Here is a 27210-nt window from a genome sequence, read left to right as displayed (position 1 = left end):
TAAATCCCAATTCTTTTATTATTTTTCTCAAACTAGTCTCTTTCTCTGACTAACCAATGGCATCTTTAAGTGGTAACATTATTCTTGAGCATTCAGTAATGCAGGCTATGGGTAATTATCTATTTTTACATTGGCCTGGCTGCATTTGAAAGCTGAGCACTAAGCAATATTATTTCTTGATATGAATCAAGAAAGGTGACTCGTTTCCAGAGTTATAATACTTGACTAGTCTGTATTTATTTTTACAATAAATAAAATCACAATATATTAAAAATTATGTTTATAAATGTTGGACAATTATAATGCTAGTAATTTACCTTTTGGCTTTTGTCTGCTGACGTATTTATAATACTTGTTGAGAATAGGCCTATATTTTTATAAAATTTAAAAATATACAACTTTTCTTTTTATGGCAAAATACTTATCATTTATTTATAAATTATAAACAGCAGAATTAAAAAGCATTTTAAAATAATCAATAATACCATCTATTAGAATAAAATAATAAGTGTATTTACATGAGACCAATTTACTTCTGCATGTGAAAACTAAACTGAATTTTTTCCAGTTTAGATAACAGATACTGTACTAACCGTCGTAGTTCAAACTTCATTGTGGTACCTGTACTTATTATAATAAGCAGATGCTCTAAATTTCCCAAAATAGCCCAGAAGCTTGATTAACTTTTTGAGAGAAGGTATTCTTAGTGTAATGGCTAAATTGCTTATTAATTATTTTTACTTTTTATTATGCTATTCTTTACTATTGCCAGCAAATGATAATGTCACAGTGAAGATGTACACTAACTGCTCATCATAATTATTGTTTTAATAAATGAAAAACGGATTTGTGACAACTACAATCAGTAGAAATGCTTCTTCTTAGAATATCAGAGGAGTTACCCAATGCGATAGAATACAAAATGAGACAATTAGAGAAGATTAAAACATTTATGCCAAACATGATAACATTCAAGAATATAGACAAAACTGGGTTCAGCATCTTCACTATAAATGTGATAATGGTATCTCCTATTATCATAAAACATTTATGATAATACGATATCATAAATCTTTTTAAATTATACAATACAAGGATACAGGTGAACAGATACTGAGGGAAGATGGAAAGTTAGAGCAAGTCAAAAACCTATACTATGAAGTAAAAGTTGTAACTATCAATAAAAAAAATAACCTTGATCAACAATCAAGGTAATTTTTAGCTATTCAGCTAAATGATTCAATAAATCATCAAGCAAATATAGTTATTAATTTATCAATGTTGGGTCAATTCATTTCAAGTGATCCAAGGGTGATTGCTTGAAAACATTCAAGCAACCAATTAAAAAAAAAATTGAAACTTACTCACTTGTTTCCTTTATGTCTCAAGACCTTAAAAGTACTTTTTTTAAATTTTTTATTTAAGCAGTTTACCTGTGGTGGGCATTTTTGTTACAGTGCAGACACCTATTTTTATGATTGGTAATCGCAAAAAGTAGGGTTTACAGAAAAGAATCATAGCTAAAAAACTATTGGTCCTGGAAGGATGAAAAAAAGCAATTTATTCATATTTTATCAAGCTATAAGATTGGTCCAGTGGTTTATTTACCTATCTCTCTTCTTTCTATGAGAAAATTACCAATAAATTTGAACATGAAAAAAGATGAAATTTTACTTCTGGTAATTATTTTCAAGAGGCAAGGATGGCAAACACAGTTTGAATTATTTTTTTATATGTAGGTATATGTTAGTAGTTTTACCATAAATAATATTAATGGTGATAGACTTACCCCTAAATTTTTAAGAACCTTTAAAAACTAATTCTTTTTATCAAATTTTGGCTTCAAATAACTCTGGTTAGGGCTAGTGATAATAATCTAAAATTTGCACAACTTAACAGTGTTTTTGTAGATGTTTATGGCAAATAAAAAATTTTCTTGTGTATTGTATTAATAAGAAGTTATAACTTCTCAAAAATCATGAAAAACCTGTTAAAAGCGATATCATTATGACTTGCTAATAAGTGCTTCTAAGAGGTTTCTCTTCTTCCACTAGCATGTTTTTTTGGGACACTTCAAATGGATTGACCCTATTTTAAGTTTGCTGATTTCCAGTCTGATAAGAGCATTTTTATTTTATATACTATTTTTACTTGTTACAAATTTTGTTTTAGTTGTATAACAAACGATCAACTCTGAGCAGAAAGGAATTTCATTGTTTAACACTGTATGCCACAAAGAAATCATTGCTACCTGATAAGATTCACTCAAAAGTAACATTTCTTTTCTTTGCTATATATTTATACTCACTAACTTTCAGAAAGCTCTGTTATGAGTAAAAATCAAGTTACAATCTTTTTACAAGAAATTAGTCGTAAAGAATAAGTAAACATTTTTCATTTTGTATTAATAAGTATGTTTTATATAATATCAGCATATTTTTACTTTACCAAGCAATTGTATGCTAATACTAGACAGTGGATACTTTAGTGGTTGAGTACCACACATCTCAGGAATGGTCGACCTGAGTGTGTACAAGACTACATTTCATTTACAAGTCATGCATATCATCCTCATACCATTGGGCCATGGAGAAGTTTATTGTTCACTAGTTGAACAAATTGCAATGAACACAGTAGGAAATAAAATTGTATGCTGATCAATACTTGGTTAAAATAATTTGCAATAAAATGAAGTTAACATTCTAAGGAATTTAATAAATGTAATTAGCTAATTTTTATTCTCATATTAAGTTTACATTTACGTGCAATTATTAAATTTATTCATTATATTCACTGACTGATATGAAGAGAAGTAAAACCATCACCCATCTTCTAATTTTTTCGGTTCATTTCTTAGTATTCTGGTTTCCTTATTTATCTTTTTTATGCATTGAAGGGGATTATTTTAGTATTTCGTAAATTGTTTATTGTTTAGTTCAGACATTTATTAATCAATAATATGCAAACTATGGTAAGGCTGACCAAAACTAGTCAAGCATCCAAAACAGCCGAAATTAATATTATACACAACTTAAAACTAGTAGTACATAATCCATCTTTCCCAGTAACTTGTCAATCCATAGTATATTGTATTCATCATTTTGAAAACATTATACGGAAATATTTAAGTAATAATTTTAGTTAGTCTTTATAAAACAAATGATTTCTGTAAATTTTCATGAAAGTGCAGAATGTAACAGTTTTCCTAGAATTGTACACATCAAATGAATGAGCTCTTAAAATATTAATAAAAAGTAAAAAAGGATAATGTACTGTGTATAATTGAAAACTGGTAATGAGATTATATAAATGTACATTAAAAACTTAAATATGTATTAAAGTACTGTCCAAACAGTATTTTTAAGTGACACAAAATACTATTATTAAAAAAATACCTATTATTACAAAAAAAGTTTTAATAGGAAAATAAATAAAAATTAATTTTACTTTAAGGTAAGTATATTTTTTCATATAAATACAAAATTTCCTTAAAAATAGAAATATGTACATTAAATATATGTTGTTATACAGCAGTTCCCCGTTCAAGATTCTGTTTTATTTCTGTTGTATGCTGCCCATAGAACCGTTCTAATTTTTCATTGAACTTCATATTTCTTTCATTAATATAATCAATATCAGCATCATCATTATGCATTCTTCGTCTACTGTACTTTTCTCGTTTTGAAATCCTAGAAGAAAATTAGTAATACACCTTTTATAAGAAGGAAAAATATTCTAACCTAAACACAATAATCTATATAATAACCAAAATATAAATTATAACTATAATTAAACCTACAAAACTTTCAAAATGTAAAGTTTCAGCCTTCCTGTCCGTATGTCTAGGAAGGTATTCTACAAGGCAGCAAACTCAAAAGGTAAACAACCTGTTGGTAAATATTTCAATGAAGAAATTGCTGTCATAATATCCCTTTATAATAAACATTTAAAAATACTTAAGGAGTATTTGTAAAGAGAAACTGTGGCTCTATACTTCATAATATAGAAGAAATTAAAAAATCCCATAACTTCTATTTAGAGAGTGGTCTAATTTTAGTTTCATTAGTTTAATATTTGATATACACAAAAATCTTTATACACAAAAAAAAAACATATTTTTTATATAAATAACAATATATATACATATTTTTTTATATATTCACAAACATTCTTTTCAGAATGTCTGTGAATATATATGTGTGTTCACTTAAAACTCAGAAACTGCTAGACTGATTTAAATGATTTTTATACAATTGTTTTTACTGAACTTTGAGGATCATTTTACACTACATCTATTTAGATAACTCAATTGCTAGATGAGCAGTAAGACTTAAAGAGACAGTGTGTTGTATTCTACATTGTCTTTTTCATGCAGTAATATTTTGAGTCTAATTAAATCATGTTTTAAAAAAAATACCTTTGGCATGCTGGAAGGCAAAGGTAGATTTAACCAGTGCTAGGTAGGGGATAAAAACCCACCGGGTTGGTCTAGTGGTGAACGCGTCTTCCCAAATCTGCTGATTTGGGAGTCGAGAGTTCCAGCATTCAAGTCCTAGTAAAGCCAGCTATTTTTACACGGATTTGATACTAGATCGTGGATACCGGTGTTCTTTGGTGGTTGGGTTTCAATTAACCACACATCTCAGGTATGGTCGAACTGAGAATGTACAAGACTACACTTCATTCACACTTACACATATCATCCTCATTCACCCTCTGAAGTATTATCTGAATGGTAGTTACTGGAGGCTAAACAGGAAAAAGAAGGAAGGAAGGTAGGGGAAAAAAGATTTCCACCTTAAAGTTAAGAAAAACTTCAAATTTATTCAAAAAAGTTTCACATGTTTAGCATACAACAAGTCCCATATATTCTTACAATTCCAGCAACGTTTTGGTCATCCCTTGCTGTAGGGGTTGGGTCATATCAAAAATTGTTTCAGACAAAAGTTTTAGGTAATGTTTAGAGGACTAATGACCACTTTAAACCGATTTGACACTGTGTCTATTAAGGGAGGTATGATTTTTTGTCTTCAAAACCCCATTTTTTCACCCCTGGGCCAATGGTTGGTGATATCAAAAAACTTTACTTAGATAAGTTTTAGGCCTTATCCAAAGAATAGTAGAACTTTAAACAAATTCAATATTTTACTTAATAAGAACGTAATAGTGATCTTTTTTTTGAACAAGCCCCCAAATTTCCACTCCAATCATCCGATTTTGCCCATTAACAAACTTGACTAAGATTTTGGGTCTTTACATTTTATGTATCAATTTGAAAATGATTGGCGCAAAATTATGGCAGTTATTGTGTCCACAAGAAAGTAAAATATATATATATATATATAAATATATATAAATGTATTTATAAACGTTTGAACTGACGGTGGTTTTGGGGTCTGGGGGATTGAAACGCGAAGATATGTTGAAATTTTCTAGAAGTCAAATCACGGTACCCATTAGGATAGGTTGCTTTCTTATGAAATCTACCTAAAAAATAGTTAGATGGAACTCACACATGTAATTTAGAAAACAAATTAGAACTTATGTTAGAATTTCATTTATAGAAATCACATAATGTTCTTTAGATGTCACAAATTAAGAAAAAAAAGTTGTAAAATCCAATGTAGGTGTGTGTTATAATTTTGTACAGGCACAATCTATATACTAAACACATAATACAGTAGCTCATATATATAAATTAATAAGTTATATTTTATTTTTAAATTAATTTTAAACTTCATTCAAAACTGAAGCAAAAGGTTTTTACTTCAATATCTTCATTTATTTCAATTTATACCCATGTTTATGTGTGTATGGAATTATGTATCAACAACAGAGTTTTAACCAAAATTAATCAAAAATTCAAAAATGGTTAAAAGTGAATTTGGTTATGAAATTAACCAAAATTTCAAAGTGAACGAACTGTTTAAAGTGACAGCAATTTAATCAAATGAAATTTTATCAATGCCAGCAATTTCTTCATTAAAAGATTTACCAGTAGACGACTGACTAGCTTTGATGGAAAACAGATTTTTGGCATCTGCTCTCACTCAGGATACACTTTACAAAAATAAAAGTAATAAAAAATATGTAATATAAGAGTTCTGTAAATAAAGTAATGATACTAGTTTTTTTGGCAGCCGAAGTGACAACACTGTAAAGTTACTAATAAATATACGGTTACACGAACAGCTGATTTATATTAGGTAAATACTTTTAGTCTAGTGTTGCCATGTGAGATGTAAACAAACTTTTCGGGAAACGAGTTTTTGTTGTGCGTTACAAAAATGAGTGATACTTATTATGAGCAATGTTGTGCAATCAAGTTTTGTGTTAAACTCGGTGAGAATGCTACTGAACTTTTTTCAAAATTGAAAAGCGTGTATGGAGATGACGCTCTGTCACAAGCCCAAGTTTTTAGGTGGTTTAAGGCATTTTCACATGGTTGGGAATCAGTTGCAGATGATCCATGCTCTGGAAGATCGTTAATGTCAAAAAGTGACAACAATGTTGAGTGAATCAGAGACTTGATAGGGTACGACCTGCGATTAACTATCAGAATGATTGTAGAACAATTGGATTTGAACCATAGCACAGTCCACCAAATTTTGACAAATGAATTGGGCATGAAAACAGTTTGTGCAAAATTGGTCCCAATAAACCTCACTGTTGAACAAAAAAACAACAGGGTGGAAGTGTGTCACGATCTTCTAGGGCGAATTGAAACTGATCCTGATTTTCTTTAAAATGTTATTACTGGTGATGAATCCTGGATATTTGAATACGACCCAGAAACAAAACACCAGAGCAAGGAGTGGCACACTTCCATACTCACCACATCCCGAAAAAGCAAAGATGAGACAGTCAAAAATCAAAACCATGCTAATTTGTTTCTTTGATAGTAATGGCATTGTCCATAAGGAGTTTTTGCCTACAGGACAGACTGTAAATCAATATGTTTACCAAGAAATTCTTGAAACACTGTGGAAAAGAGCTGCCCATGTGAGACCAGCCATCAAAGACAACTGGATTCTCCATCATGACAATGCACCTTGTCACACTGCACTCTCAATTAATGAGTTTTTGGCAAAAAAAAATTCCAGTAGTTCCTCAACCACCTTATTCACCTGACTTGAGTCTCCCTGCAACTTTTTACTGTTCCTGACTTTAAAAAAACCTCAAAGGACACCATTTTGGAACAGTAGAAAACATAAAAGAAATGTAACCGACTATCGAAAGGATATTGTGGTTTCTAAGTTCCAACACTGGTATGAAGAGTGGGAAAACTGTTTGAAGCATTGCATGGCTTCCCAAGGGAACTATTTCAAAGTGATAGAGTCAATGTATAATTGGATTGTAAATAAAAAGTTTTTCTGAACCAGTCCTATTACTTTATTTACAGACCTCGCAATTTTATAAAAATGTTCAGGACGAATTCAAGCAAACTTCTGTATGAATTTTATCATTTTAGAATCATCTTCAGAGCGAAGGTTTTAAAAGAAAAATGATAGAGGTTATTACCCATAGTATAATCACAAACACACACACACACACACATTATAATTCATCACACTGTAACAGAAAAAAAATCCCTTCTTAATTTAGAGTAAAATTGATAACACAGTTGACGCACAAAATGAATAAACGAAAAGTGCAAAACTCAGAGTATTAGTTTAAATAAGAAAGGATTCTGTCAATTTAAAGTGGGGATTATCTTTACTACCTCTTCTATTTATCTTTTCACAGCAAATTACAATATAAACAAACTGTTTAAAACAATTGAAGATACAAATAACTTACTTTATAACAACTGCATCTGAAACACTTTTAAAGCTTACACAATATTATTTGACATTAAAGTAAACTGACACTAAAAGGATAATAGTTCCAAACTCTCTTTAGACTGCAAACAATTATCATGTATAATCTTGAATCTATTACAAATAAACAATGAGATTGTTTTCAATTTTCCAGCTAAAGAAAAATTATTGTTGGATAAAAATAAATAATTTGTTGTATTCTGACATACTTTTAGCTCTAAAATAACATATTAACAAACATAATTTCAACAATGTCTAGTTTACAAAGCCATATAGACAACACAGCACACAAACTAAATCTGATCAATAGATGACCCAAAAAAAATCTATATTAATCAAGAAAAAAGAAAATTTATGGCTAATTGTACTTACTGTTTTTCAAGGTCAGATACCATCCTGTCAACTCCATCTTTAGTATCTTTGTGAAGTCCATGAAGGATTGTATTCCTTCCTCCATAGAAAGCATCACCAAGTTGCTGCTGCTGTTTACTATACTGTCCCATATCGGGTTTTATATTTTTAACAAGACGATTATATTGGCGAATAGTTGCCTGTTCATAATCGGCAAAACCATTATCAGGATTTTTCTTTTTCTTTTTTCGTTCTAATCTTTCTGCTTCAGCTGCTTCTATGTGTAATAACTTCACACGATCATAATCTTCACCCTTTAATTCAAAAGTAAATTTAAAAAAAAAATTCTATTTATATCAATTGTTTACTTAACCATTAAATAACACCCTAAGAAATAATCTAAACAAGAATAATACACACGATTTTTACAACTATTCTGAAAATTTTTCAATTCATCAGCACTGGAGTTATATTTTTCTCTGATATGAAAGCAGACAAAGGGGTAATTTTTTCTAACACTGCAATATTTCAAATAATTAAAAAACAACTAGTATTACACTCATCTATCTGCAGGTAGCTAATACTTGCTATTGTAATTTAGAATTTAGATTTAAAAACTGAGCAATCTACTTTACTTATTAGGAACATAAGCCATAAAGAAGTTTGATTTTTTTTGTAAGAAGTGGATAGATAAACTATAACAGATAAAGTCACCACTTACCAGACCACAACAAATGAAGTGGCAAGAAGGAAATTAACTCCCTACAGAAATCACATGAGTTTCCTCTGATTGATATAACAAAGTAGTTTGTCATCTAGACCACTTACTAAGGGAAAATAATAAAAACAGAAAATTCAAATTTACACCTGGAATAATGTTTGAGGATACGTATGACAAATAGTTAAATACTTTAGTAAACTTTAAAAAATATAATTTGATAGTTCTACATTAAAATCATAACTTGCCTCTTTTTATTCATTATCCAATAAATGATGTACTAGACCTTTTCATCAAATAATACTAAATAAAAGAGAAAATGATATTGTATTGCAAAATATTTTTTTCTAATAATATATTTTAAAATTTCCATGGTCATACTAAACAAGATTTTTTACAGTTTTTTCCCCACATCTTATTTTATAAACACTTTGTTGTAAATAATTATGCTGAATTTATTTGTTATATTTATGTTAAAAATTATTTAATTTCTTATTATCTGCTTTATACAGAGCAAGTCAAAACTATGGAATCCCCTTAACTTTAAAACTGTTACAGATAGAATACTATAACTTTTAGGATAAGGTGTTAGTGAACTAGTTTACCTTTAGAAGAGAAATAGAATTTCAACCCTTTTAGGTGGTGGTGGGGGGTGGGGTTAATATTTAATTTAATTTAATTAAAATTAATTTTTTAAAAGTTAAATTTAGATTTAAAGAAATAAACAATTTTTATTTTTTAACACAAAAAATTGTTTTTATCCAATTTATTGAGTAAATAAATAAAAATTTTGTCATTAATCACGCTGATCAGCTGTTCATTGATGGTTTCTTAACATTGTTGCAAAAATGAAGCTTACTTCATTGTACATTACTATCAACATGTTAACATTACTATTAACAAGTCACTTAGTGAACAGGAGAAGGTCACACGTTTAATGATAGTGATGTTGTTAGGTCATACAATGAAGTTTGTGAGTTATTCAATGCAACATTTAATAATCATAACCCTATTTCAAAAGGTAGTGTCAAAAACCTTCAAACAATTTGAAGAAACAGGGAGCATTAATAAGAGGAAAACCAGGGAAGCCTAAATCTGCAACAAATAATATTTAGAGATTAAACACGGAATTATTGAGAATGCTCATTCCTCAACTCTAAACAGCAGCATGAAAACATAACATGAGCCAAAGTTCAGTGATTTGAACATTAAAAAGTAAAAAATTTAAACTCTTCAAAATTCATATGGTGCAAAAACTTAATGAAGATGATTACGATCTTGGTTCTGTGAAATTATGATGAACAATATTTGCAGATCCTAATTTCTTAAATAACATGGTTTTTAATGATGAGGCCACATTTCTTTTTAAATAGCAATGTAAATCCCCATAATTGTCAATACTGGACTGTTATTAACCCACACTGGTATTGTGAGCAGTATCTAGTCAAAGTAAATGTATGGGGAGGTATTCTTGGTGGATGATTGATGGTGTCTATATTTATTGATGAAATTTAAACGCAGTGAAATATGAGGCTTTACTTCTCGACCATACCATTTCAAACATTCAATACGTTGTTGGCTCCAACTTCCAAAATATTTGGTACCAATAAGATGGTACCCTGCCTCATTTAGATCTTCAGGTACATGAAATTTTAAATGCATCTTTTCCTGGAAGGATTGGCTGGAAGAGGTCAAATAGAATGGCCAGCGATATCACCACCTTGTCACCATTGGATTACTTTCTATGGGGCCGCTTAAAAAGTATTGTTTATCATAATAAGTCCCAAGATATCGATGATTTATAAAATAGAATTCAAGAATCAGCACAAAATATCTCTAAGGAATCATTGAATAATGTAGTACCATCCTTTTACAGCCGACTGGCAACTGTCAAACAACAGAAGGACATTTCAAACATTTATTAAATGAAATGTAAGTAAATAAGCAAACATTATGCTTAATAAATCATTTATTTTTTAAATAAATTTAATTGGTAATATCAATTTAATCAAATTTTTATAAATTTACTTATTTGTAGCAGTTATTAAATTATCAATGTAATTTTTTTTTAAATAAAGCTTTAATTAATGAAATATTTGGATCTTACACGGGGAAGACACATCGGTTCGAATCTAACTTCTTATACATATTAAATTTAAATTTTTTTTTAGTTTAAATATATTGATTTATTAACAATTATTGACCACTGATTGTAAAAAAAAATTAACAATAAATAATAATTCAATAACAATACAATAAGTTATTAGTGAAATAAAATTTTATGTACTTTTAATTTTATTTCAAACATTTTTACAATCAGAGGTTAATAATTATTAAGAAATCAATTAAAAAAAAAAAAAAATTAAAACAAATAATGTATATGAAGTCAGATCCGAACTGATGTGTGTATAGATCCGACAAGTTCTCACTTACACCATAATCTACTTAAGCGACGTGAAACAAAATTAATATATAAAATAATATTAAATGCTAAGGAATTTTTCAGGGCCATTTTTCTTGAGTATAATTGAATACTACGTAACAGTATTTAGGGATGAAGACGCGTAAATAGTGTACTATTCACACACGCAATATGTTTCAAATCAGTGTCCTGTAGTCCATGCCTTCCTCTTGTTAGTCACAGTAATATGGTTCTTAGGTCCCTTACGCTGGTTTAACTTTTTATAGAAAAAGGTCACTATAGTTATTTGCTTTCAGAATTATAACTAGTTTGCTTACGAAAACAATTCTTTTTAAACATTAAGCATGATCTTAGTATATTAGAATAATTTTATTTCCAAAGCCTACCTTGTTTTACCTTTTACACATTCTCAAAAACATTTAGCAGTAGAATATTGACATTTTGGATTTAGGACTGTTGTAACATCTAGTTGTGCACCTCCCTGTTTGATTGCAATCGACTGGGCAATTAACATTTACAATAATTGAATGTTATGTTGGTAATAACCATGTATATTATATCTGATTATTAATATTAATTGAATATTATCATTTAGAATCGTATTATTTAAAAAAAAAACATTTTATTTTATTTTTTGACAGAACAATAAAATACAATGTTATATTGGTACTAACTGTACATTTTTGAATTGTATTCAATTTTAAGTGATTGTTGACAATTATTTTATTAATTACCATTGACATTTGAATTCAAATAAAGTTTTTTTTTTTAATACGTCTATTTACTAGAAAGATTATTTTCATTTATAAAAACAATGATTTGTAAATTATTAATTTAAAAATATTTACTCTCTCCTTCAAATTTATATTTCTATTTAATAAAAATGTAAATATCTTTCAAATGACATTTTTTTTCTTTTTGTTATGGGGGTGATTCTGGTCGTAGAAAAATTACAGTACATAACTCGACTTTTTTTTTTTTTTTTTACTTCCAGGACCACCATTAGGTATTGCTTCAGAGGATGAAATGAATGACAAGTAGCATGTCTGCCATAAATGCCATGCCTGACCGGGATTCAAACCTGGGACCTCCAGATGAAAACATAACTTGACTTTAACACATATTGCTCATTTATGAAAATATGTAACTATTTTCACTTGTACATAATATGCTTCTTACAACTCTTGTTATGTAATATACTATTCTAGATCAGTATTATTCATATTATTTTTAGAAAAAATAGTATTACATAGGTATAAGATTTATATTTATTTACAGAGTAATAAAGGGACTTTTACTCTATCCTAATATTCCAGGTAAGATTGTCGAATTAATAATTGTATAAATATTCTATGTTAATAAAAACTAATTTTAGCAATTGCGTAACTGCCCACTTTATTAAAGAATTGGAAGAACGTATCTCACTTTCAAATGAAATAAGCTTAAATGAAGTGCAGCAGAAAATTTGTATATGCAATTTAATAGGCATACAAGGAAGTCACGTGATGTTCACATCAGATGTTTTTTATAATCAGCGTAATGTAAGGCTCTATTAATCAAATTACTTTATCTTTTGGTGGGATAGATGTACTGATCCTATGATTAATTCTTTTGTTATTTATTGGTAATACTGATTTTCTAATAATAATTTAAGTTTTTATTTTGTAATTACCTTAAACAGTTTGTTATCTTTTATTTCTGAAAATATGCTGCTTAAAGAAAAATCCATTACTATTAACAGTAATTTATGCAAATATTGTTTATCATTAAGTATAAAATAAATTTAATCCAAACAAACAAGCGTTTATTAAAACTTTTTATTCCATGCTTAAGTTAGTTTAAACATGCCGAAATGGTCTAGTTTACCATACACGTATGGCCCCAGAAACTGTTTTTGAAGCCACTGTAAACGATTATCAGGCTAAATATGTACAAGGAAAACGTTTAAAATACAAAAAAAAAATGGTGTTTCTGCACCAAAATGCAGGAAACACTTTGGTGAAAATTGTATGGTCTACAACAAACAAATGAACAATTTTATTTATCCAGAGGTACACAGGTATGTAATTCTGCTAAAGGTTCATTACTGTTCCACGTTAGTTGCAGTTATGTTTGTGATATCATTCTTATAATTTTTGAAGCAAAATAATTACTTGACAATTTTATTATTATTTTACTCAAAACAATATCAGCAATAAATGAAAGTGAAATGTTTGATTATTTTCAAAATTATTACAATGATTTCTGGATCTCAGAGAGAAAAAGAACTATAAAAATACTACAAGCTATGCTCAGAGGAAACTAAAATGGTGGGAAAAGAAAAAGAATGAAAGTATGCGATTAATTTCCATTTCAATGGAAACTGCCCTGAAAGGAATGTTGGAATTTGTGTACCAAAATGCTTAAAAATGGATTTTATATATTTGTGCAACTTTATTAATTTTCAAGTAATAATTTTTTTTTGTGTTCCTAGTTTGTATTTTTTCACTGAAAGTTCCAAACTGATACAGTTTAACTTTATTTCTTCAAAAAATATACTCGTCCACTTATTACAAAAAAAAACCTGATATAAGAAGAATTGAGAAAGCTAAGAAGGTCTAAAAATTTTTCTTTCACATGATTTCAACAGTATGAAAGTAGGTAACTTTATACTAGTAACAGGATATAGTCAATAAACTAGTTTAACAGTTTGGGATTGATGGTGTTAATGTTTATTGATTTATGATAATTTATTTATATATCATTATTTTTATATTAAGTCTGTTTCCATGATAAGGATATTTGTATACATTTCTTTTACCAGATGAAATATGACAGACACTGTTTTTATTGGCATTACATTTAATTTTTTACTATGTCTATATTGTTTAAATGTTATACATGATCTCGTGTTGTGTAGTAAAATAAAAGATGGTCTTTGCTGGTAGAGAATCAAACTATAATACAAGACAGCCCTAGAAGCAAAAGTGTCGCCATGTTCAGGATAAAAACTGGCCATGACTGTCTTTGTGCTCATCTGCATCGAATAACTATACATCCTACATCTAGATGTGTCATTTGTAAGGTGGAAAACAGTGTTATGAACTGGGAACATGTAGTGAGTGAATATGATAATTTTAAAAATTGTAAAGGAGTATCTATTGGAAAGATCTACTGGCGAATACGGAGACTAATTACTTAGTATCAAAATTAGAGCATTTATAATAATTTTTTTTCAGGTTTAAACTATTTTTTAAAAACTGATTACAAATATCTTGTTAGTAAGCTTAAAAACAACATTCCGAAGGTCAAAAAATAAAAAAAAGGTAAAAAAGCTTAAAGAAATCAAAATTAAAAAAATATTTTATACATAAAATCAATATTTTTTTCAATTCAAGAAACTGTAGAAATAGAACTTTTATTTGGATAAATAAAATCATACAAAGGATCAGATAATGCATTTAATGCGCAGCATCCTAATCATAAAATTTCTTGGATCACAATCACTAATTTAATAGAAACATTTCAATGCACTTGTAGTGTTATAGATGATAGGTGGCCAATCCCAGTACACATGAAGAAAGAATACTAGCAGAAATTTCTGTTAAAAATCAACAATTGGCAAGAGCAACTGAATGAAATAATAATTGATCTAACTGTTTGTTCAGTGCAAAAAGAATTAAAAAAACATAAATACCATCCATACAAGATTCAACTAGTACAAGAACTTATTGAAAATGATTATGATAGGAAGGTTGAATTCAGTGAAATTTTGAAACAGAGATTGACAGCCAGAACTATTCCTTGCTTCAACATATTGTTCACTGGAAGTCTCATTTACTTTATATTGGGCTGTTAACAGACATAATAGTGGGCACTGGTCCCAGAAAACCCTCACTGGTATAGTGAAAGTTGTACCCAGCATCCATAGCAGTTAAATTTAGGGGCTATGACACAATTTAGGGGCTATTTTTGACAAAAAATAGGTAAATAAAATAATAAGTGACACACTTCTTGGACCAACATGATTAATGGTAACTCATATGGTGATATGTACTATGCTTTGCTGAATCAGCAGATAAATCCAGCTCTGAAAGATTTGATTGAGATAGCACATACATGAAACGGACAAACTTTATTTACAAGAAAATATGTGTTTTTCTGGTTAGATTGTGCTCCTCCACACTACGCTCACAATGTGAGAAATGCGCTGAACCAGCAGTTTCCAAATCGTTAGGTTTACATGGTACTACTGAAGGGCCAGCCAGGTCACCTCTCCCTTGATTTCTTCCTGTAGGGATATTTAAAATTAACTGTTCATAGCTCCCAACCAACTTCTCTTGAAGAACTACAGTAATGCATTGAGATAGAATGTAGGAAAATTTCACCAGAAACTTTTCAAATTGTGAGAGGTTCAGTCTGTATTACTGCATGGAGGAACAGGGAGGGCAGTTTGAACATTTAATATGAGGTGAAAAGAAATAAAATTTTTTACTGAAATACTTTTATTAGGTGGTATTTTTAATTCTTGAGATTATAGGACTTTTTTTAAATAAAATATAGAATTAATTACATGAGAAGTAATTAAATAACTGTTATTTACTTAAATTGAATAAACTTCTTCAAGACTGTAAGTTTAATAAAAGAAGTATTTGAAAAATATTGATAATTTAATTTTTTCAATTTTTAATTAACGTCAGAATTTAATTAGTCATCTGGCTGTTCATCTAAATGTAATTTACATTTCAGAAGTGACTCTTCTAAATTTCAAATACATTTAAATGAAGAACTAAACCATAACCATTACAATGATAATCTCTACAAACAGATGCTCTACTAGCATTAGACAATCCATTTTAATTAAGAACTAAACCATAAATTGCCAGAAATTTAATTAAATAGTCAGAATATAGTTTTTTTATACTGTTTTTCTTGTCATTTAAGACAAGTATCGCATGACCATATGTCCCATTAAAACTCTTTGAGCCACCTCTGCTTCCCCTGCCAACCTAAAGGCCGAATACTCTAAACTGGGACACTGAGTTAATCTCTCTTATTGGAGAAGATTTCCAAAGAGAGAATTGAGATACCTCAAATAAGAAAAACAATTAAAGGGGAGGATTACAACTGTAGGTTCTAACTATCTGAAACACACATTGTTGGCCGCCATTTTGGACTGGGAAATTAGAATTTAGTTTTAAATGTATAATTTTTTCTTATCTCATCAAACTTTTTAAAATGATATATAAAATGACCATTGGTCCCATTTGAAATTTTCAAGTTGCTCCCACCAATCAACTGCCCAAAAATAAAAAAGTGAAATATAAGTTCATTGAAGTAGGCCCTTGGTACAAGGAATTTTGCCACAAATACATCCAGTTATCTCAATTATAAAAAAAGTTAGAGGGTGTGTAAGTTACTTTTCAGCCTTTTTTTTTATTTTTCTATTTAGCTTCTGGAACCACCATAAGGTATTATTTCAGAGGATGGATGAGGATATGTATGAAGTGCAGTCTTGAACAGTCTCAGATTGACCATTCCTGAGGTGTGTGGTTAACTGAAATCCAACCACCAAAGAACACCCGCATCTATGATCTAGCATTCAAATCCATATAAAAGTAATTGCCTTTACTATTTTTCAGCCACCTGGTATAATAAAAGTAGCATTTACCTTGTATCTGCTTTTAAAGAAGTGCTATAGTTTATTTTGAAAGTTAAATATCATTTTTAAGATTATACCTATTATTTTTTTAATTACTTTTGTTTTATTGATGAAATTATGTAATTTTTTTATTAAATAAAGCTTTAGTTTAAATCTGTTTTTTCATCTTCTATTTTAGCCCTAAATCTAATATTTCACAGTAATTATTAAAAAGAACTGTGTTAGTTTGATTGATAAACTTTATCAAATTACTTGTGACTGATTTTATCTAACTTTTGCTGAAATTCTTCATTCAATTTTTTTTGAATATTATTTATGTTATTTTCTTTATCAAACAAGAGGATTTAATAATTTAAAGGTTATATTTCTATTTAAAAGATTCATTTATACTGTTCTTATTTTAAATTATTTACTTATCAAACATGTTTTTACTGAATTTATTATTTAAATTTAATTTGTTTTTATAAATTCATATGATATATTTTTTAATTCTTTGTTTACAAATAATTTTAGGTTTCCTAAATTATTTTAATAAAAGTTTGTATTTCTGTTTTTCATTTCCATTACAAGTGCTTTCATAATGATCACTGCTTTATCAGACGAGTATATTAAAAATGAAAAAAAAAAAAAATACTAAAAAATCATTAAAATAAAAATGTAGAAAGGAAAGAACCATCTTTTTCCAGTCACTCAATAAAACTGGTTATCTAATGCTAGTAGTGCATCTATTTGTAAAGATTATCACTGTACTGGTTTAGTTCTTCATTTAAGTGTATTTAAAATTTTAAATAATCAAATCATCAATATGTAACAAATAAACAGCTAGATCGTTAACACTAATCTGTACAATTACAATATTAACTCTATATATATATAGTCGCCAAGTAATGGCGAGCTTGGAGTGGTGACAATTACTATTCAATGTAACCATGCATCATGTTTATGCTACTAAGAGATAACTAATCGTGGTGTGCTAATGTTTCAGGGAATAATAGTATATCAGTAACAGTGTGGGCTAATCATCCAAGCTCACGATTACAAGGCGGCTACTGTACAGTTATATTAAATGAATGAAGGTGATGGATATTTTCCTTATACATTTTAAAGTTATTGAATTTTTTTTAAATTTTGAAATTTTCAATATAAATTTTCAAATCACCTTATGATTAGCAATTGCTACCAAAGTTCTCATAAGTCCTGAGCATATATAAAAGAAGTAAAGCAGTAAAGTGAATTTTTATTAAATAATTTTAATATTATTCAATTGGTAGAATGCTTTACTATTAATTATTCATTACTTTTGAATAAACTCATTATTAGTTATTGTATAAACAAAACTAAAATACAAAACATCAAAATACAAACCTTTTCAGCAGCTTTTTGTCTTTGTTCCACATCATCTAAAATCCATTCTGCTTTTCGCTTACGAGCTTCCCAGTTAGCAGGAAGCTTATTACGTTTATCTTCTTCAACTACTTCTTGATGATTCAACTGACGAGCTTCATTCTATAATAACAAAAGTAACACATATAATAAATCTAATAAAATACATCAGTATATATACTTTTATAGCTGTTTATCAAAGTTGAAGGTTTCGAGATTCAAACTTTTGTAAAGGTTCCTATTATAGGGATTTTAAAAAAAAAGCTAAGCTTTCATCAATATTAAATTAAATATTTATATTGCCAACTTGTATTGCTATCAGAAATACATTTTGGCATTCTTCAAAAAGCCAAAATTAATTTTTAGGATACTGGTAGAATTTAGAGCTAGTTTGGACTATATTTCTTTGATTAGATAGTAGATGATGAAATGAAGCAACACTATGTTCTTCTTGAATCGTTATATTTAATTTGTTGTTGCCCCTGACATTTTAATTGAATTACAATAAATACATTAAACTTAAGAGTGTATGACACTAGTCATAATTGACCTTTAACATTATCAAGAAACTATGAGTCCCCTTGGACTGAAATGAAAACATGACCGCACTGTGCGGGATCCTGACGTAGAATGGTCATATTAAATTAACTTGCCGGCCAGTGTTAGTAGCTGCTAGAGTGCAGCACCAACCGGCTCAACATGGAATGGAACACACCGCCCACCAATTATAGTTACCTTAATTATAATTTTGTGATACATTACATGAAATTGGACAAGTGAACTACTTTCTTCTAACACAGATTACTATGGCCTTACCAATTATTTAAAATTAAATTAAAATGTTATTATGGCTTTTTAAAAGACAAATATAAATTACGTTCATGTTAATAAAAAACTTTCACAGAAGCTTGTAAAAAAAATTCATAATAATCTCTTTTAAAATTTACATGACATTTTAATTCAGAAAAGAAATTCTGTTAAATGTTAAAAAAAAGATTAAGTAAAAAATAAATTTGGTAAGTAACAATAAAAAAATAGTAATCATGAAAATAATGAAAGTTAGTATCAAATGTTAAATTTGTTTTAAAAAATTTATAGCTATCAAGTATTAACAGTGTAAAAAGAATATCAAAAGGATTGCTCCAAATAAGTTTGTTTTATGTTAAAATTTTATACACTTAGTTTCTAGAATAATATAAGGACAGATTTATTAAATTCCAAACAGGTTAATACAGTATATTATAAATCTGTTTCTTCAGTATCCAAGAAATGCTCCTTTGTTTGTTTTTAATTATCGTCCTTTGACCTTTCATTACTTTTTTCTTCTTAAACTAACCAATACTTACGCATTTGGAACAAGGCAAATGAGAATTTTGCAAGAGCTAGTTAATGAGCTGAGAGTTGCAAATATTTCTTATGATGTTAAAAGAAAGCTGAATTTTAATAAAAGTGTGTTGGATCAAAGCTGGCCCAGATTTGACAGTTTTTCTTTAAGTTTTAAGTGGCCAGTCAGCAAAAAACTCCTACTTGTTACACATTAGCAAATTTTGATAGGTGATGCTTTATTGAACATTTTAAAAAACAAATTTAATATAAAAGGGAACATTTTAAAGAGTATTTTACAGTCCTTTTGACAGTATTACAATCTTATCTAAAGTCACTGTAAGTAAGAAACAATAAACAGGTTCCCTAAATTCTATATATTTAAGTTTATGATTTTTGCTTAAATATATTTTATGAAATTACACATTGTATAATAAATACAAAATTCACAAATTCATAATCATTCATAAATGAAATGAATAATAAAAGAAAGTAGAAGGAAAATTAGTATAACATGTCAACAACATATGAATAATAATAATAATAATAACAACGTTAACATGGTAAGGGTGAAGTTCTTGAACCTGTAAAGACAAGAACATTAAAACTGACTGTGGGTAAAGAATTTCCATATAAAAGGTTTTGGGTAGAAAAATCCACACATTACTTTTATATCGAGATGTATCAATTTTCTATCAATGCATACGTAGGTGTCTAACAGGGAAAACATTTATGAGAAGTATATTATGAATTTTTAACCAATACATTTTACATATATTAGAAAATATTCATCTAAATATTCTCCTGAATAAACATTTTCTTGAGGAGTAGGTTAAAGCACAGTCTAGTTGCCTACCCTCCAAGCTCACTATATAAATAAATCCAGTGTCCTTTTACTTATGAGGCCACTTGAAGGGCATGGTGAAAGCCATACTAGTAAATGTCAGATAATTTGAGAACTAAAATAATTAACTTCTGTCAACAAATTACAGTATACTGGGATTATTTGAATTTCTTTGATCCTTAATTGTCAGATGTGATGGGAGTTGTACAGATGTAAACGGGAGGTACACTGACGATCTACTTTGATTATGCATAACTTGTAATGAGCCATTTTCTTAAGTAAAAAATGAAATGAAGACTGCATGAGAAAAAAGTCCATTTTTCAAAAATGTGGATTTTGGCATTACTGTTGAATGGTGAACGCAATTAAATATTGATAAGCAGGCTTTAGGTTAGGCATACAAAGGGGAACAACATGTGAAAGAACAATGTCCAATTATCAAATCAGCTGTTTATGAAGTATAGCTGTGCATCTCTTGTGCTTTTAAGTTATTTATGTGATTTTTGTAGTTTAAAATGGAATTATTTTATTTTATGAATGTCAAGAATGATGTTAATCCATCTGTAAGAGTAACTAGAAAGAGAAAGGTTTGTGGTAGTCTTTCTAAGGTAAGTAAAAACCGGTGAGTCTTGTGAATGTAAAAGACTTAGTTGCTTTAATAATGTGAATTCTGATGAACAAAATAATATTAAAAATGATTTTAATTTACTTAGTGATAAAAATTTAAACAATATGCTCACCAAGTAGTTTGAAGTAAAAGATGTTTACAGGCAGAGACCACGAAAGGAAACTGGTGGTCTCAAATTGAACGATCATATAATTATAAAGATAGAATATTAGGAAAAACAAATTAACTGAAATTCCTGTGTGTTATAAAAAGTTTTTATTTCTTTACACAGAATTACTAACCAAATGATGATCAACATTAAGAAATCTCTTGCTTCAACTGGTTTGGTCCATGTTGATAAAAGAGGCTTACATAAAAATCGTGTCCATAAAAAAAATAATGTTACAGTGGCTAGAACTACTAGTCCTAGAAAATAATGTTACAGTGTTCACTACAGTTACTAGTGAACATCTACAAGCTCTTGAAGACAAAAAATCACAATATTCTTTCAAAAAAATAAATAAAATTTATCTTCCCAATGAACTAAATGTTATACAGTTACATAAATTGAACACAAATTTATTTATTTCCTGGTATCATATGAATTTTATAGAAATATATTTAACAACAGGGTAAGGTTTTGGTTATCCAAGGAAAGATTCATGTCCTTTCTGTGATGAAATAAAAAGTAAACTATCAGCACTAGAAATTAATATAAAAATTGACTGCACAGCTGAGAGAAATTAAAGCATTAATCATACAGAGAACTCCATTTGAAAAAGCAAATTACTTTTTGGTCCAGCAGCTCTGCTGGACCAAATAAGAATTAAACCATGTTTAGATTTTTACATTACTTGTGTGTTACAAAAAAAAGTTTGGATGCGATTAGTATTATTTTCCAATAAGAGGCCACAGTTACATATGGAGCCAGATAAGAATATGGGTATTATAAATCAGAAAGTTAGTTTTGAAACTCCAGCCCAGTGGGTTGATCACATTGCTGACGCCCGACAGAACCCAATGCAATTAAAAGTAGTACAGTGTGACCAAACAATGTTTATGACATGGATAGACTTTTTTAAACCCAAGTACAAGAAAAAAAATCACCATTCATGAACTGACAAATTCGACAAATAAAATTTCTTGTAATACTTTTTCATGTGTGTTCCTCTGAACAAGTTATAAAGGTGCATGGGGTCATTTCAAATAACTACTGCTTTTGCCAATAATTGCGATGGTGAATCAGGAGAACTTAAAAGATCATACTTTTTTTTTTTTTTTGTCTTCAGTCATTTGACTGGTTTGATGCAGCTCTCCAAGATTCCCTATCTAGTGCTAGTCGTTTCATTTCAGTATACCCTCTACATCCTACATCCCCAACAATTTGTTTTACATACTCCAAACATGGCCTGCCTACACAATTTTTCCCTTCTACCTGTCCTTCCAATATTAAAGCGACTATTCCAGGATGCCTTAGTATGTGGCCTATAAGTCTGCCTCTTCTTTTAACTATATTTTTCCAAATGCTTCTTTCTTCATCTATTTGCCGCAATACCTCTTCATTTGTCACTTTATCCACCCATCTGATTTTTAACATTCTCCTATAGCACCACATTTCAAAAGCTTCTAATCTTTTCTTCTCATATACTCCGATCGTCCAAGTTTCACTTCCATATAAAGCGACACTCCAAACATACACTTTCAAAAATCTTTTCCTGACATTTAAATTAATTTTTGATGTAAACAAATTATATTTCTTACTGAAGGCTCGTTTAGCTTGTGCTATTCGGCATTTTATATCGCTCCTGCTTCGTCCATCTTTAGTAATTTTACTTCCCAAATAACAAAATTCTTCTACCTCCATAATCTTTTCTCCTCCTATTTTCACATTCAGCGGTCCATCTTTGTTATTTCTACTACATTTCATTACTTTTGTTTTGTTCTTGTTTATTTTCATGCGATAGTTCTTGCGTAGGACTTCATCTATGCCGTTCATTGTTTCTTCTAAATCCTTTTTACTCTCGGCTAGAATTACTATATCATCAGCAAATCGTAGCATCTTTATCTTTTCACCTTGTACTGTTACTCCGAATCTAAATTGTTCTTTAACATCATTAACTGCTAGTTCCATGTAAAGATTAAAAAGTAATGGAGATAGGGAAACATCCTTGTCGGACTCCCTTTCTTATTAGGGCTTCTTTCTTATGTTCTTCAATTGTTATTGTTGCTGTTTGGTTCCTGTACATGTTAGCAATTGTTCTTCTATCTCTGTATTTGAACCCTAATTTTTTTAAAATGCTGAACATTTTATTCCAGTCTACGTTATCGAAAGCCTTTTCTAGGTCTATAAACGCCAAGTATGTTGGTTTGTTTTTCTTTAATCTTCCTTCTACTATTAATCTGAGGCCTAAAATTGCTTCCCTTGTCCCTATATTTTTCCTGAAACCAAATTGGTCTTTCCTGAAACCAAAGATCATACAATAATGTACTTTCATTGTCAATAGAAAATTTAAAGGCATACAGGATTTAAAAAAGTTCTGTTTAGAAGAACCTCAAAAATATTTTTCCATGCTACCTCGATGCCAATTCAGTTCTGAAAAGATTTAATTTTTCAGTATTTTATTACAACTCTTATATTACTGTGATTTGTAACAAATAATATAAAATTTCTTTTTACTCTTTTAATGTAAAAAATTCTATATTTATTAGTTTATAATACATTTTTGTAAAATTTTGAGTTCATCTGTATAGCTTTTAATATATTAATAAAATAATTTTGGCCTTAAAATAAGAAAAACGACCTACTCTAAAAGTTTTTTGTTTTTAAAATATTCTAGTGTACTGTAATTTAATACGATTAAAAATTTATAGTAAGATTACTAAAGTTTTTATATTCAATGCTATCAATCGGAATCCATACAATTTTGTTTTTATTTGATTTTAGAAAAAAATTATTTACAATAGTTTGATTTCTGTAACACAAATATCTTACTTAGAGTGATAGGCAATAACTTTGATTGACTTCAAAAACAAACAGTTTATGAAATGAAAGAATAAGAACAGGTTTATTATCATTAAACTGAGCATTTCTCCAAAACATAAATATTTGACTCTTGATTGTTCTTCCCTAGTAGTCTTCAAATGTTTTAAACACCTACATTTAAAATTATTATTTTGTATTTTTAGGTATCAAGTAAATTTTATATTTCAGAAATAATTACATTAAAATTATTTTGCGAGTTATTGTCAGACATCATTAGAGTAATGGATTTTTGAGCAGGTCTGATGACTATTATCAGGTACTGAAGGAGATAAAAACTGCCACAAAATTATTTCATAATTTCAACATAGACTAGCATTAATATATCTTGGCTGTTTGCAAACAGTTTAAGAAAAAAAAAATTCACTTTGCTCAAAATGACATTCATAAAATGTTGGCTAATAAACAATTATTTTCTAGGACTAGTAGTTCTGGTATTTTTGAACTATAACTAATGATGTTGAAATTTATGAACATAAAATTTCCATATTTATATATATCACAGAGAATGATAATTTAAAATATATATAAATTTTCATTAATATATTGTCGATCTCCGTGGCAGGGTGGTAGTGTCTCAGCCTTTCATCCAGAGGTCCTAGGTTTGAATCCCAGTCAGACATGGCATTCTTCATATGCTACAAAATTCCACTTCCATACACAATGTACAAGCTTCAGTGTAATTTTATAAACCAAAAAATAAATATAGTTAATCCATTCTGGAAATAAAAACTTCTATTTTAAAAAACACAAATTGGCAGACAGATGGGTAAAAGGCATTTTCAGATCTAGGTTTATATAACTTTTTCCTTACAAAAACATTGGGAATCACTAGTGAGATGTTGATTTTTGTACATCCTTTATAGTATTAATTGCATAATTATCTACGTAAAATATTCACTTAAGTAATATATAACAAGGCAAATTAAGAAATACAAAGAGCACATATAAGAACTACACTCACCACAATCTACATTTGAAAAATTCCCACTTGTTGAAAATTAACTACAATAAAAATTTTACATATATTTTAGAGTTATGAACTCAACTAACTAGAAAAATACATTAAATTTTATAATAACAAAATACTAAATCAACAAACACAAACTAGATCAACTACACTATTAGAACACATGTTAAGCAGGCTTCCTAAACATTTTGTGATATTACATTTTGTAATATTTTGGGCATTCTGAAAGTAAATAAATTATCTTATTAATTTAAATATTCAATAAAATGAAAAATGACATGACAATGGAATACACGTTTTATCTAATTACTTCATATGTATCTCACTCAGTTAACGTAATCACATAAGTAATCAATGTATAATAATAAAATGGAGAAGATTAAATATGATAAAATTAAAACATAATTTTGGAATAATAAACAATAACAATAATTCAATAACCTAACTTTGTTTATCCTTATAACCAAAGTAAGTATTTAGAAATAAATATTAATTAAGATGTGTCGGATAGAACCGGACTAATGACACAAAATATTCTTTAACCTGTTTGGCGCAGAACAAAATGAATTTTTCTCCTACATACCCTTTTTAAATGTAATTCTTTCAGACGCTTCATACGATCAGCATACTTTTCTGCAGCAGACATCACTGTAGATGATGAACCGTCAGCCATTTATTAATTTTAATTATCCTGTAGTGCTAATTGGTATATAAATTTAACTTAAAATTTATACATTTCACGGACGTGTAACCTCACTTATCTGACATTACTTATAACCACAGCTGTCAGTGCTAGAAATTAGTAATCGGAAGAATCGTGAACGAGTCGTTCCTTCGATTCGATTCTTTATACTGAACGAACGAATCGAGAATCGGTTTGAAGGAGAAACCGATTCTTTTTACGATTCTTAACAATGAATTGGATAGGCGACAGGAAACCAAATATTTCTCAATTACGATTCGATTCGATTCATAGCAGTGTTTCTTATGCAAAACGCGTAGTGAGGGATCCTACTAGCATACCAAATTCAAGCTGCGTTTGTTTTATTTATTTATTAATTTTCACACGTGACGCATAACTTATTACATCACCATCACTAATATTTATTGAACATTCAGAGAATTTATTAGTTCTGATTATATTTTCGTTAATTGAGCTAATCTTAAACAATTAAATTTTATCTGTAAGCTCCATAAAACATTTTTTGTGTTTTATGATCAACTACAGCAAAATGAGAGCCAAATAATTTTTTTTTTATTTCAACTCATTAAAATTATTTATATTTTTTTTTTCTTGTTTACCTTTGGAAGCACCATCAGGAATTACTTCAGAAGGTGAATAAAAGTGATATGTATGAGTGTAAATGAAGTGTATAGTCTTAAGTCGACCAGTTCTGAAATGTGTGGTTAATTAAAACCCAACCACCAAAGAACACCGGTTTCCACGATCTAGTAATCAAATCCGTATAAAAGTAAACTGCCTTTACTAGGAGTTGAACCTTATAACTCTCGACTTCGAAATCAGCTGATTTTCGTAAACGCGTATACCACTAGACCAACCCGGTGGGTAAAAGTATTGATAATTACAAAAATTTATCTTAAAAAAATTTCTCTAAAGCTATAAATGACACTGCCTTTACTAGGAGTTGAACCTTATAACTCTCGACTTCGAAATCAACTGATTTTCGTAAACGCGTATACCACTAGACCAACCCGGTGGGTAAAAGTATTTCTAATTACAAAAATTTATCTTAAAAAAATTTCTCTAAAGCTATAAATGACAAAATGAATAATTTAAAATAATATAGCTTGTACGTACATATTTTTGATCGAGCCATTGATTCCGTCTTTGTTTTTTTTTATCACATCTATGTTATGATTTTATATTTACTTTGATGTTTTACTAATACGCGCACAGTTACTTACACACACACACATTTTGTTTTCAAAAATTTTTGGTTCTATTATCACAAAAAAATAATTAAAAATAATAATAAATAAGCAAAATAAATAATTAGTTAATATCTTTCAAATAAACTTTATATTATTTTACATATTTATATGTAAAAATATAATTTTTTCGAAATTCTT

At 28.8% G+C, this 27210-nt stretch overlaps 1 protein-coding gene across 1 annotated transcript; it reads right to left on the bottom strand.

Moving 5' to 3' along the window:
* Positions 1 to 3441: 3441 nt before the first annotated feature.
* Positions 3442 to 25925, bottom strand: LOC142333357 (pre-mRNA-splicing factor syf2). The gene is made up of 4 exons (XM_075380382.1): positions 25703 to 25925; positions 18318 to 18458; positions 8193 to 8485; positions 3442 to 3689 (listed from the first exon to the last, which is right to left on the bottom strand). The coding sequence occupies exons 1-4, from the start codon at positions 25790 to 25792 to the stop codon at positions 3524 to 3526; spliced, it is 690 nt and encodes a 229-aa protein (XP_075236497.1). The 5' UTR covers positions 25793 to 25925; the 3' UTR covers positions 3442 to 3523.
* Positions 25926 to 27210: the final 1285 nt, after the last annotated feature.

Source organism: Lycorma delicatula, chromosome 1, assembly GCF_047948215.1.
Source record: "Lycorma delicatula isolate Av1 chromosome 1, ASM4794821v1, whole genome shotgun sequence".
Lineage (NCBI taxonomy): Eukaryota > Metazoa > Arthropoda > Insecta > Hemiptera > Fulgoridae > Lycorma > Lycorma delicatula.
Note: the sequence above shows the minus strand (reverse complement) of the source record. Positions and strands in the feature narration are given on the sequence as shown.